Genomic DNA, 14,854 nt, shown 5'->3' with positions numbered 1-14,854 from the left:
CACAATTTAACTACTCACCTATTATAGGAAATCTTGATTGTTTTCAGTCTTGCCTACTGCACATAATGCTGCTGTGAGCAGTTGCATTTAGGATCAGAGGCTCATTGCTTCAATAGGTATACGTTTCATGTGGGGAACATTGGATCAATCCTGACCTATCCATTGCTCATCAAAAGAAGCAACTCTTCCTGAGGAATTTAGCATCAGACATTTCTAAAATTCAAGCCTTCTGCAATACACGTAAGACAGAGGGTAAGCACTGGAGTTATTTACTTTAATGTATGCAGCCAAAATAAGTACTTGATGATAGTGCTTTTTCAAAAAAAAAAAATTAGTTTGCTTAAATAGCGTGTATTTCATGCCTGCATCTTGCTGTTTAACACTTTAGACTAATTTTTGTATTTAACAGAGCTGTATATTTTCATTTACACTACACTTTGGTTGTGCAAAGAGAACATAATTTATTTTGTCTTTAACACACTGGTCTTCTTTGTGAGCCTCACGCACCCCTATCAAGGACAAGACAACTGTTCAGTCAGGTTTAAATTTTATCCCATACATTACTTTAAACAGTCCCTTCAGGGCGGGAATGGGACTTTCAGATTTAGCAAGTTCCAGTCTCACTTTAGTTCCTCTCTAGGATGGAAGAAAGAATTTGGGTGCAGAGCCTCTTGCTCTCTGGGCCCTGCTGACTAAAGCCCATGGCTGGGTGATGGTGTCCCATTCTTTTGGCTTAGACCAGGGGTGGGCAAACTTTTTGACTGGAGGGCCACAATGGGTTCTTAAACTGGACCAGAGGGCCGGAACAAAAGCATGGATGGAGTGTTTGTGTGAACTAATATAAATTCAAAGTAAACATCATTACATAAAAAGGTACGGTCTTTTTTTTTTTTTTTTTTCAGTTTTATTCATTTTAAACGGGCAGGATTTGGCCTGGGGGCCGTAGTTTGCCCACGGCTGGCTTAGACAATGCTTTGGGTGGGTGCTGCTTCCTGCCTGCCTAGCCCCTTCTCTGGTTCCCCTGGCCCTTGGAAACCTGGTTGCTGGGTAGTTATCTCTGCAAGTCTTTGCTACAAGACCCCTTGACCTTCATTGGGCAACCTCTTCTGGAAGGCGCCCTGTAGAGTTGTCAGAAAATTCTGGGGTACAGCTGCACCTCCCAGAAACCATTTCCACATTCATATTTAAATGGCTTGTTGAAGGCTGCTTCAAGGGTAACTGCAACAGTGTCCTAAAATGAGCAGTGTGCACAGGACTTCCTTGGTGAAGCTCAGATGCTTGAAGTGAAGCCTGTAGGGGAACATGATCCCCCATGTTGGGTTTCTGCCTTCCTCCTCTTCTTACTCTTCTCCCTTCAGGCCCAGAAACAGTTGTTTTTTTTCAGATCAACCTTGAGAAAGGTCAAACCTTTGATATGCTAAATGGGAGCTGAAGGCCTTTGGAAAGATCTTAAATCAAGACAGTTCATCCTGATTTTCACAGCCATTGACTTATACTCTGCTTGAAAGTGAAAACAATCCTTGTCCTCTTGTAGCATTTCTCATCTCCTCATGGTCGTCCTCATTCATTAAGGCTGCCTCAGGCACCAGGACAAAGGTTCTATATATAGAATGGCAAGAAGGGGAAATTATTAATATAATTAAAAACATTACCCTCTTGCATATTTTGAACACTGTACAGTAAGTTTTGCATGTGTGTTTCAAAGCCTTGGGGACATTCACTAAAGAGTTTGGGTCTCTACAGAATGATTTAGAGACATATATATAATAATGTAGTCCATTTAAGTAGAACGTACAACTTCATTGTTTTTGGAAAAATTTAGTGTTAATATTTTTGACTAAGAATATCTTTAGAGGAAAGAATCTACAAATTAAATTGAGTGAAATCCAATGTATTCGTTTAAAACGCAATTATCAGTTACTCTTAGGATGTCTTTATACCGAATAGCTGGACATTTTCTGCATTTGTATTTTAGCATGTGCTTTCAAATTCTCAGTTCTCTGCAATTAGAACTAACCTGTCCTTGCTATGTGTGCATTTCTGCTCAGCTCTTGTTTTAGAAGTCCAAAGTGACATTGTGTCTGGAGCCAAGCTCGCTGTGTGTAAGCCCGTAGCAACTTCTGGAGAAGAGAAGCAAATTATAGAGCCAGAGGAAGAGCACATGCAAAAAAATGCTTTAACAACGGAAAGTGCTCCCAGTAAAACTCTGTAAGTGATCAGTGTGGCCAGAAAAGCTGCCTGCTTAGTATTTGAACTCAGCTCATTAGCCTGATAACAGCACAGAGCCCAGTAGGGAACCCATGCCAAGTGTGTGAAATGGGTGTCAGGTGAAGAGCTCATATGGAATTGGTTTCCTGGCAGCTCCACTGTTCTACCATCACAATGATCTACTTTCAGTCATTTTGGCATAATGCTACTATTTTTTAAAAGCTAGAATATTAGAATCGCAGACATTTATTTGAAGAATCCATCATGTTTTGTTTCCATAAATGTGGACCTCAGCTATGCTTAATGTAGCTTCAAGTTGGGTGCATGTTAATGTACAGCTACCATCCTGGACTCTGAAATAGCTTTCTGCGTGACTCATCTCCACAATCATCTCCTTTCAATTCACCTGAACTTCTATCTGTGGACAATGATCTTTCTAAAACACAATCCTCTTTGTATAATTCTTTAATGGCTACCTGTGCAGATAGAAAAAATATTTAGTCTGGAATCCTGAGCCCTTCAGAGCCTGGTCCAGGGCTGTGATTGACCATCCTTGGCACACCCATGCCCGCCTCACTCTACCTTTTTTTCTTCCTGCTTATGAACTCCACCCTGCAGCTCAGCAGCTACAAGCTGTCACCTGAACGTGGCATGCTCTGAGCCACATTCTGTTCTCTCCACCTGAAGTGTCTTGACTTGCCCTGTCTTCATCCATGGAATAATTTTTCATCATTGAAATAAGTTATAGCAATGATCATAGATAGCAAGATTAACACACACACACACACACACACACACACACACACACACACACCCCTTTACCGCACAACCACCAACCCGGGAATTCCTCTAGGGCAAAATCTCTGTCTTTTGTGAAGAGCAGGGTAAACTGACTTTAATCATTATTGAATAAATAAATGATTGAGTTTTCAAATCATAAAACCACAAAGAGTTGATCTATTGCCATTGCAGTAACTGTGAAAATTAATTGTTATAAACTGTCTAAAAAGACTGTTTCTGTCCTTAATTATAAGAATACTAGAGGCCCGGTGCGCAAAAATTTGTGCACTGTGGGTGGGGGGGGGGGCGGTCCCTCAGCCCGGCCTGTGCCCTCTTGCAGTCTGGGACCCCTCTGGAGATAACGGCCTGCTGGCTTAGGCCTGCTCCCGGGTGGCAGAGGGCAGGCCCAATCCCTAGGTGCAGCCCCTGGTCGGGCTCAGAGCAGGGCCAATTGGGGAGTTGGGGTGCCGCCCCCTGTCATGCACAGAGCAGGGTGGATTGGGAGGTTGCGATGCCACCCTCAGTCATGCTTAGGGTAGGGCCGATTGGGGGGTTGGGGCACCGCACCCTGTCACACTCAAGGCAGGGTCGATGGGGAGGTTGCAGCGCCACACCCTGTCACGCACAGAGCAGGGCCAATCAGGGGGTTGGGGTGCTGCCTCCGTCACGCACAGAGAAGGGCCAATCAGGGGGTTGGGGAGCTCCCCCCTGTCACGCACAGAGCAGGGTCAATCAGGGATTTGGGGAGTTCCCCCCTATCACACACAGAGCAGGGTCGATCAGGGGGTTGGGGAGCTCCCCCCTGTCACTCACAGAGTAGGGCTGATAGGGGAGTTGGGGCACTGCCCCCTGTCACACACAGAGCAGGGCGGATCAGGGGGTTGGGGCGCCGCCCTCTATCACCCACAGAGCAGGGCCGATCAGAGGGTTGGGGCGCCGCCACTGTCACACTCAGGGCAGGGCCGATTGGGAGGTTATGGCTCTACCCCATCACACACAGAGCAGGGCCCGTGGGGTGGGGGGGTTAGGGCGCCACACCCTGTCACACACAGAGCCGCAGGGCGATCAGGGGGTTGGGGAGCTCCCCCCTATCAGGCACAGAGCAGGGCCGATCAGGGGGTTGGGGCACCTTCTCCTGTCAGGAACAGAGCAGGGTGGATAGGGAGGTTGTGGCCCCGCCCCCTGTCACACACAGAGCTGCAGGGTGATCAGGGGGTTTGGGCGCTGCCCCCTGTCATGCTGATCCTGGTGCCGGGAGGCCTCACGGCTCCACTGATCCCGGTGCTGGGAGGCATATTACCCTTTTACTATATAGGATAAAGGCCTGGTGCACGTGTGGGGGCCGGCTGGTTTGCCCTGAAGGGTGTCCTGGATCAGGGTGGGGGTCCCCATTGGGGTGCCTGGCCAGCCTGGGTGAGGGGATGATGGCTGGTTGCAGCTTGTCACACACCCTTCAGGGTGGGGGTCCCCACTGGGGTGCCTGGCCAGTCTGGGTGAGGGGCTGAGGGCTGTTTTCAGCCTGGGACTGAAGCTCCCAACTGCTCCTTTTTTTCTTTTTTCTTTTTTCATTCTGGGCCAGCTTTAGCTCTGAGGCTCCAGCTCTTAGGCATCCGCTGCTGAAAGCAGGTATCTGGTTTGTTTCGGTTCTATAATCGAAACTTTGTATCAATTCCAGCTCTGAGATCCCGGCTCGCTGAAAGCAGGTTTCTGGGGTTTTGTTCAGCTTCTATATTTGTTACAATGTTTTTTAAACTGCAGGCTCAGAGTCCGGCAAGGCAGGTGGGGAACATTGGTTTCTTCTGTCACTGAAGCAAGCAAGCCTCATGTTAGTTTCAAGCTGCCTCACTGCCAGCCGCCATCTTGGCTGGCAGTTAATTTGCATATCTCGCTGATTAGCCAATGGGAAGGGTAGCAGTCGTATGCCAATTACCATGTTTCTCTTTTATTAGATAGGATAAACTTTTACTTTAGGGTTCAAACTTCAGATTTTGATGAGTGAGTCATCTGGTCCGATGTCCTATACCAACAGAGACACCAGAAAGCCTTTGTCAGAGAGAATGATTTGACCTACATGTCATCTTACTCAATGGTTCGGGAACTGACCACAAACCTTCCCAAAGCCCCTTTCATTCTTCTTCTAAAAGATGTATCATCTGGCCTCTGAGTTATTAGACTGCACTTGGAAAAAAATAAAGTGAAACTAAGAAAAAGAACATCTTTGAGAACAAACACTGACAGTGTTCTGATTCATAGATTTCATCAGGCTTGGAGTTCTTGAGGTACAAGTGATGGAGTCCACTCAGAACATAATCCAGGAGTCTCTTGCACAGTCCAGGCAGGCCCTTTTGATACAGTGTCTTCTTGAATACTCCTAATAACAGGAAGATCACTATTTCACAAGGCAGCCCATTTTAATGCTGAAATAATGAATTAAATTATCTCCATCCTATGATTTCTTCTGTATCTCTATGCAATGCCCTATTCCTCTTCTACTTAAAAGTCCTTAAAATATTCAAAGCTCCCCATCATTAGCCCACTGGGTTATCTTTTTTCCAGACTAACTTTCATTGGTTCTTTGAACTTTTTTCAATGAGTTGATTTTAAATCATCTTACATTAGAAAGTCACTGTAAGATTTCCCTAGACTTTCTTAGATATGTTTGGTTGGCAGTTTTCACTTATTTGGGAAGTAGGATGGCTCAAGAAGGGACATCCATAAAGCAAGAGACTAGGCCATAAATATGGAAGGAACCCTTTTGATAGATGGGTTCTATGTAAAGATTTCTGGTAAAAATGGTAAGAAGCACAGTGAAATAGAAACTTTGGGAGCACTGACCTCTGCTGTGATGCCTGATGGAAGAAAAGGCTTTCAGAGCCTGGCACTGGGTTGGTGGCGGGGGGGGGGGGGAGCGGGGGCACCTTCCCTTTTCCTCACTGCACTGCAGGCAGACCCTGCCCTCCTGGTAAGCTTCCTCCCCTACTACCTTTCCCCTTACTCGCTGCATGCTGTCACACCAGTGTCTCTGTTCCTCAAATGAGACAAAGATATTCTTGCTTCAGAGACATTCCATTTGTTCTTTTCTCTGCTCGGAATGCTCTCCCTCCACATCCTCACGTGGCTGACTCCTCCCCATTATCCAGGTCTCAACTCAAACATCATCTCTCAGAGGAGCCCTCTCTGAGTCCATTCCTAAACTAGACCCCGCCCCAACCAATTTGTATCACAGTATTCTGTTTTATTCCACTTTGGCACTGATTTTGTTTATTTATTCATTTTCTTATCTCTCTGCTCTCCACTAGAATGTAAGCTCCATGAACTCTGATAAATTATGTTTTGTTTATCACCGTATTCCGACACTTAGAACTTGCCAGCTATCATATAGTAAATATTCAATAAATATTAGTGAAAGATATGAATAACTAATAATGAATAATTAGCTTTATGAATGAATGGATAAACGAATGAATTAATAAAGCCAGATGGATTTTTAAATGACCGTTTTAAAAATTGAGTTGATTCTACTTCATTTGTCTGGAAACCCAAGAGCATATACTAGTAGGTAAATTCCAAGTTAAAAAACAAAACATCTGGATTTGGAGGAAGAATATTGTTTACACACTACTAAATGTGTTAAAACTAAAATGACCTCTTCCTCCCTCTTTTCCTCAAAGAAATGGAGTTTGTGGGAAAGCTGTTGTGTGTTTTTTAATTTTCAACACAAGATGGCACTGTTGTTTTTTAACAGTTACTGAGAGTTTTCATTTGAGAAGCAGCTTGTGCTGCAGTTCTGAATAAGGTCGTGATTACTCACCAATTTCATATCCACACGTCATACTTTTGTTACACGGGAAAAGTGTCTGGTCTGCTCTGCCGACACAGGAGTTATCCTTGAAGATTTTGGCAATTTGATATTGTTTACAGTTACATCAAAGTGCCACCAGACCTTGGTGGTCACAGCCTATCCCAGAGAGCTTGATTTTCACATGCGCATATTTACAGTGCTGAACTATGCTTGCTGCTTTGCCTATATATTTATCCTGCTTTCAGATGAGCAGTTCTCATGCTGTGTCTTGATTCCACAGAAGGCAAAAGTGCCCCGAACAGTGTGGCATGGAACTGGATATGTACAGATCTGTGTGGTGGCTATGCTTCCGTGCTCATCTTCTTAAGAAGCGAGAAGGTGGGCACAGTTATTCCAATGATGACTATTTACTCTGAGTGTTTTAGTACATTTTTCTCTATCAGAAGCTGGCACTATTAGTGCCAAGACTATTTGAGTCTCCCTAGATTCCTCTATTGAGTGGAAAAGTTAAGTTAATTAAGATTCCGTTAACGTTGTCTAATGAATAAACTTTATGAAACCCAACAATCTAGCTGTACTGTTCCAGACAGAAATATGTACAAGGATTCTCCGTACATGTCTGTTAGGAATTTCTTAAACTACTAAATAGTCTTAATCTTATAATTTTTGAAACATAATATATGGTCTATTTTTTTCTGAGTAATCTTAACAAAGATTAATGCTGTTTATTATGTGATAATGGAATGTTATTTGCAATTTTATATTAAAAGATCTAAATTATGTATTAGTAGGATATGGATTTGCAATGTTAGGCATCACTATGGAAATATGATTTACGATCTGTCAGTATCCTTCAGGATGCGATCAGAATACACCTCAGAAAATTCTGGTAGTATGGATCCGAATTCTTAGACTTGTGTTTGTTTATGAACCTCAATAGAGATTCACATGCAAAAGCCCATCTCCGAATGAAGGCTCTTCACATGTCTCTCAAGTATGCCTGGCAGGAACCTTCTCATATCTCTGATGAGGGCGACAGTTTTCCAAAGAAGATGCAGGAAGAGATCTTAGAAAATGTGGAACCACAGAGAAAATACAGGTAAAAAGCTCCAATGGATTCCTTACACAGATTTCTAGCTGATCTTAGATTTTCTCACTTTGGGGCAAGAATATTCCTAAGGATTTGCATTATTGTTAGTTGCTATTTACATCAACATATACATTTTTGTCTTTCTTATGTTTTTGACTGAAGTATTCGCAAGTATTGACGGGAAGGTCTTTCACACTTTAGCTAAATAATATAATTTATTTTCACTGGTGTGTCTTTTCTGTAAAAGCTTATCCATCTTTGCCTCCTGAGAAGTTAGCACAGAGCTTGTATATTTGTTGAATAAATGTGTGAATAAACTTATGCATTAACATATAAGATGCCCTGATGTCTTTAAGAAATTAGTAAAATGCAATATCTTCTTTTTTAATTTTATTATTTTCTCATCAGTGCCCAGTGAAATGACAGCAATCTATCATCTTTAGACATTTACTTAACATTATAGCAGCTTATATGTATTAAATAGTTTTGGCACTTAAACATTTAGCATTAGTCTATGCACTTTACACTAATAAATGTTTATATTAGTCTATTAATATAAACATCTACTAGTCTTAATAAATGTTTATAAATTAATTTAATTGCCAATGCATTGTGATATTTAGTATGTTTAATAAGCTTACTTAATCCCTTAAGAGCCTTAGTAAGAGATTCCTTGAAATTAACTTATTCACATATTATTATTTTATATTATATTGAGTTGTTATGAGTATGAGTTGTTAGGGAAAATTGAAAAACTAGGAGAATAATGTTCTATTTGCCAGCAGTCTAGATAGAGGATAGAAACACTCATGGTTTAAACAGAACTCCTTTATTTTTCTCTGTTTTGATTCTACATGCCTTATTTTTTCTAACTTCTTTTTCCACTTTAACTAAATTATCTCTTCAACTGAATGTCTTTTTTCTTTGCTGATGAGTTTCTCATATTCTCTCGGATAAACATTTATTTCTGTTACTAAATAAACTCAGAATTCTACTTCGTACATCAGTGTGTGGTAGTGCAAATAGCATTGCTGCTGTCCCAAGGGTGATGGCTCACCATTATAAGTGAATTTGGTTCACAGCGGGTCTCCTGCTGACAGAACTTGCCATCTCCAGCACATCAAGGGCACGGGGTATTTCTCTGCACATAATGGGATTTTTTTTTTTTTTTTATCTCAGCCATTCTCCAAAGCGGTGTAAACTGCAGAAGCTCTGCCACCAGCAGTTTGAATACAGAGATGGGCAAATCATAAGTCATGTGGCTCCTCAGCTAGTCCTGGGGGTGCGAGGTCCAGACCTGCATTCAGGCATGGAGGTGGTTTTGGTGGAGAAAAAAGCCAATGACGGTCATCAGCGCTGGATGCACAAGGAAGGCAGCAGGTGAACGCATTATATTTGGGGGTTAATATATCAACAAGTGAGTGGGAGATTTGCCTGGTCCTCACAGAGCAGGCTCATGTATATTTGAGGGCTTTGGATTTTCTATTTAACATAGCCAATACATTTTTATCCTACTCCAGGAAGAGAAAGAGAGCGAGAGCCAATGTAAATGCTCAGTAGTCTACACACAACTTATTTGCTATTGATTCAGAGAAGAAACATGAAATCTGACCTACTGGGTTCATAGCTTTAACTGGCCTTTGAGGTCAAGAGAAAACTGGACTCTTATCTAATTTTATTTTTATGATTTGAAGGAATAAAGTAAGAATTCCAAAAAGACATCATTTTTTAAAATTTGCTTTTCATAACTCAATCTCCTGCACCTCCCCATATACATGCCTTCCCTCCCGTCCTTCCATCAAATAGTCAACTGATATGACTTCCACTCACAGTGAAAACTAATTCTTACCTATTCAAATACATTTAGCCAATCTGATGGGGGGCCCTTGTTTGGATCCAGATTCAAGCCAACCACTGTCAGACAGTTATTGCTGAGATAATCAGAGGAAATTCAAAGCAGTCTGGGTGCCCGATAATATGAAGGAAGTATTATTAATTTTATTGGGTGTTATAAGGGTTATGATAAAAAAAAGAAAACCCTGATCACTGGAATATATATTGTTGTATTACAGGTAAAATTAAGAGCTATCTCAGATTTACTTTAAAATATTCCAACAAAAGCAAAAATGTTTAAAGTTGGGAGGGGAATGGATGAAACAAGAATGGCAGAATATTGCTCACTGTTGAGTCCATGGTGGTTTCTTCAACATTTCTTTCTGGGTTTTTTTGTGCATGTTTGAACATTTCCTTAACAAGAAAGAAAATAACTCCTTGGTTTTTAGATTGGTTTGCTTCAGGTTCTACCATTAGTGTTATATGGTGGGTCTCCAGGGGCCTCTTCAGTCTTTTGAAATGCCATATAGAATTTGTGTTTGTGTATTTGTGCAATACAGTTGTTTTTTTCTGGAAAGGAGCTGTGATTTTCATTGGATTCTCAAAAGGTGTGTGATGCAAAAGGTTTAGGAATTGCTGCTTTGACAGAGATTGCATAAACTTCAGCAGGGGGCAGCAGAGGGCCCAGCATGTGCCGCAAAGGAGCTAGCCTTAATCTGCTCACTGTCTGAGATGAGCAAAACTGCCAGCAAGGGAGACTTGCTGGGCTTGTTTTACAGAAAGCTGAAAAGCCAACATGTAGGTGGACCTGGTGAGTGTTTTCCTTGGCCCCATTCATCCTAGCCTAGCTAAGCTGTCTTTGCAATGGGAAGCTAGGAAGCAGGTTTTTGTCCCTGTGAATGCTGGCTTTATGGAACCAGAATGCATTCATTCAGCTATAAAGAATTTTCACAGGCAGTGTTTTAGGTTTAAGAACAAAACAGATAAATATCCCTGCCTCTACAGAGCTGGTACTGCCCCATCTCTACATTTCTAGAATTTAGCATCTTACTGCCTTGCCTGTCTGTGTTAATAGTACAGGTCCTGCTTGAGCCTCAGTTGGAATTCAAGCATGGCTGATGAACTGGGGTGAACACATATGGGAAATGTGACCCAAGAGAGGAGAAAGCCAAGCAAGATGAGTTTAACTCAGAAACACTTGTTCATTGGAAGAGAGGACAGTTTCTGGGTCCTCCTGAGTGTCTGGCACTGGTTTCATTTTTCATCTTCATTGCAGTAGAGAAAGCAGGAGGAGGGCACGGCTATTTAAGTGAAAATTAAAGAGAAGTTTGCCTAAAACTCTGAAATACTGGACTATGATCAGCACCGCTTTGGAAAATGTAACCACATGTAACATGAAAGAGAACAGCCTCTTCCGATGTCCTTCCACCTTCCAAAACACTCTACAACTTGGCCTTCTCGAGGCTTCCCCATGTCAAGCCGTACAAGAGAGGGACCATTGGTGGGAAATGGTGGTATTGATTGATCTCTGGTGGGAAACTCCAGAGTCTGAGAGAAGAGATGGAGCCGTGAGGGGGAGGGGCAGTGGAACAGGATTTGCTCATGAGCACATTGGCCACCATCTGGAGACTCCACAAACATTTGGACAGAGGTTTCGCAGAAGTCTGGATGATTAATTGTGGGCACAATTTAGAGGAATATATGTCCTGTGGCAGAAGTGTGTCTGCCTAGTGACAGTAATTCTTCCTTCCACATTTCCCCTTGACATCTTGCTGTGTGTGTTTGGTTCCCCCCCCCCCCCCGGCCTAATTGGGTATTGAAACCCATCGGTTCTGATTAACTGGTAAGGCCTGGAGAACCTTGATTGCACTGTGTAGCAGAACCTATAGAAAATTCATTTATGTGAACCACTGTCTTTTGATCCTCCTTATTTTGCCCAGGCAATATGTTTACATTTAGGGAGGCAACTGCCCTTTCAGTATTTGGAATAATAGGGTGGGGGCAGAGTATCTCACTGCCAACATTGTGGAAGGTACTAAGGGGCATCACTGTGCCCAGAATTGTCTACTTTTAGTCCTTTCATTCAGGCCTTGATGGGATAACACATCGTCTCGGCTGGAAGGGCAAGAAGTGAGCAAGGGGACCCTGAAAGGCACAGGAAATTGCTAGCGTCTCAGTAGCTTGGTTTTCAGCCCCACAGAAGAAGGTCCAGATCAACGTTTGAGATAATCTGGCATCTTCCTCCCATTTTCTCTGGCGCAATCCGAGTTAATCATTTGGTCTCTAAAGGGAAATATGAAAAAATATGAAGAAATCCTCAGGGATGAACATTCCCTCAACCGCACTCAAGGTTATAGAGGGGGAAATTCAGCATCATGGAATTTGGAGCTCAAAGCAATCTTTAAAACCTTCTAGTCTTAGTCACTAGTCTGGGTAAACTGAGGCTCAAGAAGGTGAAGTGACTTGTACGTGTTCATAGCATGGGTTAATGAAAGAGACAGTGGTATTGTGCTGGATATTGCTAGGACACAGAGTGATTTCTCACCTTGCTCTTTGGCACGCAGGGGGTTTTGTGTAGAGCTATATAAGCTCAGGATTCCTGCAGAATATAAGCATTCCTGCTGTGGGCGAGCACCAGTTAGCTGCATTGTTCAAAAGGAAAAAGAAAAACCAACTCTATGATGGCTGAGCAGGGCACTGAAGCCTGGGGAAGTTGCTATATCTATTCTAGTCATTCTAGTCAGCAAAACACAGAGATAGCTAGGTAACTAATATTGGCATCTCAATAGGTTGCTGCAGAAATATATGCTCATTCATTCATTCATTCATTCACATACTATTGAATGCCAATAAGAATGCAAGGTACAAAGTCCGCAACATGCTGAGGCTGCAGAGATGAGCAATATAGAATATCAGTTCCCTTGCCATGTGCACCATCTTCATAAAAGCTAAGAAGGTATTTGATAAAATTGAATATCCACTTTGGATTTAAAATGATACTTCATTAACTAATAATAGAAGGAGGAAACACGTTGTAAGATTGATAGTGATTATCTTGTAGAAGTCAGAGTAATGTTTAAAATTGTGTTATAATTTTACTATAGTCTTCAATATTTTGTATATTTTTACAATGAGGATATATTGTCCTATGTTCAGAGATTTAAATTAGAGACCTGGAATTTTTTCAGTCTTGAAAGGAAAAATATATTACTTTTATAATAGATCCCTTCTCTACTCCCACATCATTAAATTTTATGTTCAGGAGGAGTTGTATTTTCCACAGCAGAAATGCCACTATTGATCTATAATGTAACTATGTTGACAGAGGGAAAGAATTGGCTCTTTCCATACAGACAAGAGCCTAAAATGTTCGGTTTATTTTTGCTTTTAAGTGATGCAAGGAAAAGAATTTGAAGGTTTTAGCTCAATAATTTTCATTTTGTGTTCCACTCGAGGGGGGCCTTATGTTAGCTCCAATAAGATCACATAAAAATATTCACCACATACCTTGGAATTTTAGGGAAAGCTCCTTTAGAAAAAAATAATTGAGGGAAATCTATTAAAAAAAATCACAACCATTAGTAAGAGTCACTAATACGAGTACTATGCAACAGACAATATTCATTGCATTTCATATGCATTAACTCATTTAATTCCCACAATCATCTGATGAGGTATTACCCCATTTTACTGATGAGCATACTGAGGCAGAGTTGTTAGGCAGAGCTGTGGAGCTACTGACAGGTGGACCGAGGACTCAAACATAGGCACTGTGGCTCCCACTCTGATACACTGCCTCCCATAGCAACTAAATGGGGGAGGAGAGAATAGCAGTCTGGGTACAATCTGGAAGCAGAAACCGTACAGTGATTTAAACAGGAGAAGTTTAACATAATTGATTATTAAACAATGATAACAGAGTAATTATTGGATATTTAAACAAACATACATTCTATATGATACTGTAAGGCTGAGGGAGAGTATGCAAGAAAGGACGGACTTGGACTTGGGCCCCTCCCCAAGGCTGGAGTTCAAAACCCATTGGAAAGGTATGGTTGCAGCCCACTGGCTGGCAAAGAAAGGTGCTGGTTTGCCTGGCCAGACTTTGTCTTTGGCTGCAGGGCAAGCAGCAAGCAGCCCTCTGGAACATAAATGGGGGTGTAACTGGTTGCTGGACACATGGGCATGTAAAGGGAGTGAGGGTGCCGGTGTGGCAGAAGGCCAGGAGCGTGCAGGATCTGTGTCAGGAGAGCCTCAAGCAGGCGATCATGAGGCCAGGTCAGGGCTGGGAAGGTGCCGAGGGACCACGCATTCTGGGCACCTGGTTGGGGAAGAGCATCACTGGATATCCCACTCTCAATTAGGGACGCCATACACAGCCAGAAAGAGGAGGCCCTTCCTCCTGCAGTGCTCTTCCAGCACTCTCTGTGAGAACCCTTAACATCGTGCCTGCTGTACTAGTAAAATGGGAGAAACGCTTAGAGGATGCACATCCATTGTGGAGACAAGAAGTAACACACCAATAAGTGGCACAGAGGGAGCTCTAAGCTGGTCATGCTGCTGTGTAATGTGCCTAATCCTGTTTTCCCAAGGACCTTTCACCTGGTGAGGAACCCAGAGCTTGTGCTGGCTGTGTCTATGACCAAGACGGGGAAGGAAGTCTGCAGCTATCCAGTTATTGTTCAGGTAATATATATATATATGCTAAAGAGTAATCATGGCCCTTTATTTAGTTAAATACAAGTAAAGCTCCATGCATCCTTGGTGTGGAGAAAGAAATTGGATGTCACAGAATTCTATTTTGAATGCTATTGCTAAAATATTTACAACCGTCTGCTTAGATTTCAAATTGAACATGTTCATGTAGCTCTTAATTTAGTTTAATCCAACAGATGGTGGTTGTGGGCTTGCTGTATGTCAGGAGCTATGCTTTCTACTTAAATCAATTCCAATGGCAAGCACGAGCAATTGTCCCAGCAGCATTCACATAGCTTGCAGTCTCAGTGGTGGGTACAGTCAGTGGAGTGGTTGCTAGATGTACCACGTGTTTTAAGTTCATTGGCAACTAGAGTGAAAGAACATGGTCAGAAGGCTCTTCCTGAAGGATGTGAGCTCAACAGTGTTAATTCTAATGACACTTT

At 42.3% G+C, this 14,854-nt stretch overlaps 1 protein-coding gene across 1 annotated transcript in view; it reads left to right on the top strand.

Moving 5' to 3' along the window:
• DCDC1 (doublecortin domain containing 1) overlaps window positions 1-14,854 on the top strand; it is a 333,377-nt gene that overhangs the window by 288,280 nt on the left and 30,243 nt on the right. The window contains exons 24-28 of the mRNA XM_059711140.1: window positions 117-252; window positions 2,049-2,208; window positions 7,731-7,889; window positions 9,060-9,260; window positions 14,306-14,399. Coding sequence (XP_059567123.1) covers window positions 117-252; window positions 2,049-2,208; window positions 7,731-7,889; window positions 9,060-9,260; window positions 14,306-14,399 — 750 coding nt within the window. The remainder of the gene's footprint in view (window positions 1-116; window positions 253-2,048; window positions 2,209-7,730; window positions 7,890-9,059; window positions 9,261-14,305; window positions 14,400-14,854) is intronic.

Source organism: Myotis daubentonii, chromosome 9 (assembly GCF_963259705.1).
Source record: "Myotis daubentonii chromosome 9, mMyoDau2.1, whole genome shotgun sequence".
NCBI classification, from domain to species: Eukaryota; Metazoa; Chordata; class Mammalia; order Chiroptera; family Vespertilionidae; genus Myotis; species Myotis daubentonii.
The sequence above is the reverse complement of the archived record's forward strand: the minus strand, read 5'-3'. Positions and strand labels throughout refer to the sequence as shown.